The 5,000-nt window shown below is 45.3% G+C and overlaps 1 protein-coding gene across 1 annotated transcript in view; it reads left to right on the top strand.

Moving 5' to 3' along the window:
- eif4g2a (eukaryotic translation initiation factor 4, gamma 2a) overlaps window positions 1-3,082 on the top strand; it is a gene marked incomplete at its 5' end in the record, with an annotated part of 23,957 nt that extends 20,875 nt beyond the window's left edge. Inside the window, 3 exons of the mRNA XM_063193238.1 lie at window positions 1,932-1,972; window positions 2,084-2,164; window positions 2,506-3,082. Of these exons, the coding sequence (XP_063049308.1) occupies window positions 1,932-1,972; window positions 2,084-2,164; window positions 2,506-2,571 (188 nt within the window). The remainder of the gene's footprint in view (window positions 1-1,931; window positions 1,973-2,083; window positions 2,165-2,505) is intronic.
- Window positions 3,083-5,000: the final 1,918 nt, after the last annotated feature.

Genomic DNA, 5,000 nt, shown 5'->3' with positions numbered 1-5,000 from the left:
TGTCTCTGACTCCTTGGAAACATGTTTTTCCATGAAAAGAGCTAACTTAGAAAGAACTGGTCTTGTGTTGGGGACGTACAAATGTAGGTATTTAGACCGTCGGTTTAATTTGAGGGAACAAAGAACACAGCAACAAAAAAGATTTCCTCTCTATCCGGCTGGAGAATAACGCCATTGTTTACTTGAAGTAGCGGCCGCTTAAGGTTAAATAACTGTGGATTGAAAGAACATAACACGTTCCGTAAAAAACTGTAAAAAGCTAAGAATCTCAGCTTTCGAACAAGCCCTAACACATGTCTGTAGGTCTAGGTTAAGGAGATCGCTGGCTGTTAGGAAAAAAATTACGAGATAAAAAAAATGGTTGGAAAGCGCTATTTTTTCACTTGCAACAGCGGCCGCTTACAGTTCAATAACTTTTGAATGAAAGAACATAAAAACGTGCCGTAAAAAAACTGTAAAAAGCTAAGAATCTCAGCTTTCGAACAAGCCCTAACACATGTCTGTAGGAGAAGGCGATCGCTGGTTATATATATATTTAGGCCTATATATCGTTTAGATTAGGACTCTTTAGCTTAGATTCACCATGGCGTGAAAGCACAGTGTTGTCACGGCTACTTGCAGCAGCTGATCATACGGCCCAGTACTCCCTGTATGGAAATGCGTGCGAGACAGCCCCATTGAGCCCCCGTCAAGTTTCATGAATATTTATGAAGCCTACTTGTGTTAGAACAGTTCTGCAGAACCTAGTAGAACCCAGCTGTCGACAGACTGGGTAGCTACATTAAAAAATCATGTCAGGCACGCTTGACATAGGATTGGTACCAGAAGTGAAGTTGCACCGTACAGCAGAACAATTTTAATCAGACATGAGTACATTTATCAGTATCAAAACCGTTTATTATACTTGCCAAGCCATGCCGAGAGGACAACTTGCAGCATGCAATTAATCATGAATGCTGTATAGAATTAAATGCCTTTAACCCGCCATTGCTTAAGTCACGATGAGCGCCGCCTTGTGGCAGGCAGGGAAACTCGTGATTTACAGACCCGTTACGCCATCTACTGGCCACTTTGGGTAATTGCAGGTTTAATTCAGGGTTTCTAGGATCGAAAATGGAACCGTTCTGGTACCGGAACCGAAACGAAGGAACCGGAAATGGAACCGGAACCGAAAATTGTCAATCAATACCCAGGCCTACACACACACACACACACACACACACACCGCCCTCTACGCCCTGCAGACACACACACACAGCCTGGGATTCCCTAAAGGTACACACACACACACACACACCGCCCTCTACGGCCTGCAGACACACACACACAGCCTGGGATTCCCTAAAGGTACACACACACACACACACACACACACACACACCGCCCTCTACGCCCTGCAGACACACACACACAGCCTGGGATTCCCTAAAGGTACACACACACACACACACACACACACACACACACACACACACACACACACACACACACACACACACACACACACACACACTCAGCACGTCACCGGGCCCGAGCTCTAGGCTTCTGCGTCACTGCAGTGGCCCTCTCCCGCCAAAAGTGATCCGCTGGACCGTCGCATTCCACGCCCGGCTCCAAGCCAGCGAGCTTCTTATCCATTTAGAGATTGAGAATAGGTTGAGATCGTTTCGGCCCCAATGCCTCTGGTCACTCCCTTTACCGCATAAAACTGCAAACCAGCGCCAGCTATCCCGAGGGAGACTTTGGAGTGCATTCGGTAGTCATTTGTCTGTGCTGCCTTGTAGGGCTGGGCGATATGGAGGAGTGTGTGTCTAATGTTATTAAGGGAGATTAGTGAACTGCTAGTACTGCTGCCACAAGCTCATGGGGATCCTCCATAAAATTAATCAAAATAAATCTAATCCCCTGATATCTAATCCTATGTTTTCCAGGTATGCTCCTGCGCTACTTTGTGTATCTGTACGATATGGAGGTGGTGGAAGAGGAGGAGTGTAGTGTGTATCTAATATATATATATATTGTGTGTGTGTGTGTGTGTGTAGGTATGCTCCTGCGCTATTTTGTGTATCTGTACGATATGGAGGTGGTGGAAGAGGAGGCTTTCCTGGGCTGGAAAGAAGATCTGACTCAGGACCACCCTGGCAAGGGGAAAGCTCTATTCCAGGTAAGAAGGGGTGTGTGTGTGTGTGTGTGTGTGTGTGTGTGTGTGTGTGTGTGTGTGTGTGTGTGTGTGTCAGTCACTGTAGGCTTCTAGGTGAAGAATTAGGCTTATACCTCTCTGCCTTTAAAACATTGCCGTACTCTTCTGGTCTGCTAGTTGCCCGGAATGATTTAGCACCAACAACCGTAAATTTGTGTGTGTGCGCGTGCATGCTAGTAATTGAAAATTGGAAAGTGTGTGTGCGTTCGTACTAGTGTGTGCCTGTCTGACTTGCGCCTAACTTGACAAATGGGCTGACATCACTAACGTGTGTGTGTGTGTCTCTGTCTCTGTGTGTGTTGCAGGTGAACCAGTGGCTGACGTGGCTGGAGACGGCTGAGGAGGAGGAGTCTGAGGACGATGAAGAGTAACGAGTGTTCACCTACCTCCCGTACGAGAGTGTGTGTGTGTAGCTGATGTAGGCGTGATGTCTGAGTGTGTGTGTGTGTGTTGGATTTTTAATTCCCCTGCGTCTCTCTCTCGAGCAAGCAGTGTCTACTAGTGAAGAGTTTTCACTTGAAATGAAATTTAACTTTTTCTCGTTTTTAAAAATCGTTATTCTTTTTTTTTCCTTTTTCCTTTTTTTTACGTTGGCTGGAGGCCCCGCCTCGCAGTGTTTTTTAAGCCAATCCTGAGTCCCGACGTCTTTGCCAAGCCTGCCCCTTAGTAGTGGGCGTGTCCTATTTATGCTCGACCAATCACAGCCCTGTGCTCTGCACACCTTGCTTGGCCACGCCCCCTGTGATTATGAGGCTGCGTTCTGATCATGTGACATCAGCCTGAGAGGAGAGGGCCGGTGTGATTGGCTGGCTCTGGTCATGTGATCATGTGGATTCTGTTACTGTATAACTGCTGCTTATGTCAATAAACATTATAAAGATACTTCCTGCTTCCTGTCTTCGCGTGTGTGTGTGTGTGTGTGTGTGTGTGTGTGTGTGTCTTAGTCTTACAATATGCAACCTTGCCTCCTCCACTTATGCTTGTCATCATGACATATTACTTCCTCGTACGAGGAGACATCACTGACAAATTGACGACGGCATTATATTTCACTATCTTGCAAAATCTCAATTGTATAGTCTTTTTCATTAACCATCCCAATTGCAAATGAGAAAAATGGTCCCTCAAAAGTGACTAGAAACTATTGTTTTCTCCACGGAGGAGGGGCCAGGAGGCGGGACAAGGAGACGAGCACAAGTGGAGGAGGCAAGTTCGCATATTGGAACGCACACTGTGTGTGTGTCCTCATATATTGTGGATTGGTGTGTTGCTTCCAATATGTGCCCTCCAGTCCTTGCTCAGTGCTTGTGGTCTTGTGTTTTGCTGACGCCCGTGGAGAAAGTTTCCAAGCTGTCAGCCTAGAGCCAGAACTATTTTTGGCAGACGGATCTCCATTCATTATACCAATTACAAATGACGATACATTAGAATTGCACCTTTGCGAGAAATTGAAATCCAATTCTGTCCACCCCTGCCTGCGTGTGGCTTCGTGATGACGTCACTGACAACTGTCCTATCAGAGTTTAGATCCCATAGCCTGCATATCTTATTTAAGATAAGAAACTTTTATTGTCTGTTTGTACAGAAATTTGTCTTGCATCTTCACAATCCACATGTAAATGCACATTAAAGACACAATACACCACATGTCGTCCAGGTCCATAAGCTGTTAGGGCAGCACAGTCTAATGTAAAAAGTTACTAATTAAGTTACTACAAATATTTAATTTACTAATTAATTTACTAAAAAAAACTTAAGACTAAACCTCGCAAGTAAAACGCCGCCAATGTGAACAGTGTGCGGGAGCTTTCTTGTCTTTGTGTTGGATATTATCCATCTACATTTCGGTCGTCCGGCCTTCAGATGGGCTAAGATGAAGTTACCTCCTAGTAGTCCCAGACTCCCCACATATGATACACCTGTTCAGGCACAACCACCCAGGGCTGATGCTAAGCTTTTGGAGGCCCTAAACATAATTGGCCAGGAGGGCCCCCTCATAATTAAATATGTTTAAAGGGACACTGTGCAGAAAATGGTCAAAAAAGGTACTGCATCTATGCTGCTCATTGAAACTGGGCTGCATACTGCCAAATGTGATCTTTTCATGAAGGTTTACCAAGTAATAAACTAATATTTTCTAGTATGGTCCAAGTACAGTCATTTTTGCAGCTAAAATTGGCTATTTCTGGAAATTCAAAATGGCGGACCATGTTCATGAGAAAGGTAACATTAGTGAATGGGCAGCATGAATTCTGGAAATAAACAACTAAAAATCGCACAGTGGATCTTTAAGCAGGGCTCAAAAATTTTCATCTCCAGCCGAAATGGCTAATAATTACTAATCAAGCACACTCACTAATGGGTCAATGTGGCTTTTCTACCAGCCAAACTGAATTTTCACCAGCATTTGGCTGGTTTGGCAGGTGTTAATTAATTTAGAGCCCTGTTTTTGAGTAATATGTTTATGTTTCAATTTAGGACGGAGGCCCCAATTTCGGGGGCAAAGTGGTTGAGGGCCAAAGCACTCTGTTTACTCTGCTTTTGCCTTGCGGAGACCCTGCAACTCCCCAGCTCCTATCTCATGGGCACGCCACATAATATCAAACCCACGGGCCCATTCTATTCAGCACGGCCTCAGTAGCGAGATCCTTTCGGATGTGCGTTACAGTTGGGCCACATTCACATTCGTGCGTCATCATAGAAATGTCGGTGGACAGAGGCCAATGTAACAGCTCTGTGTTGGTACTCTGGAGAGATTACTGCACAGACTACACATGGCTGCAGCCTTGGGCACCTAGCC

This window comes from Engraulis encrasicolus, unplaced genomic scaffold, assembly GCF_034702125.1.
Source record: "Engraulis encrasicolus isolate BLACKSEA-1 unplaced genomic scaffold, IST_EnEncr_1.0 scaffold_32_np1212, whole genome shotgun sequence".
Classification (NCBI taxonomy): domain Eukaryota; kingdom Metazoa; phylum Chordata; class Actinopteri; order Clupeiformes; family Engraulidae; genus Engraulis; species Engraulis encrasicolus.
The sequence above is the reverse complement of the archived record's forward strand: the minus strand, read 5'-3'. Positions and strand labels throughout refer to the sequence as shown.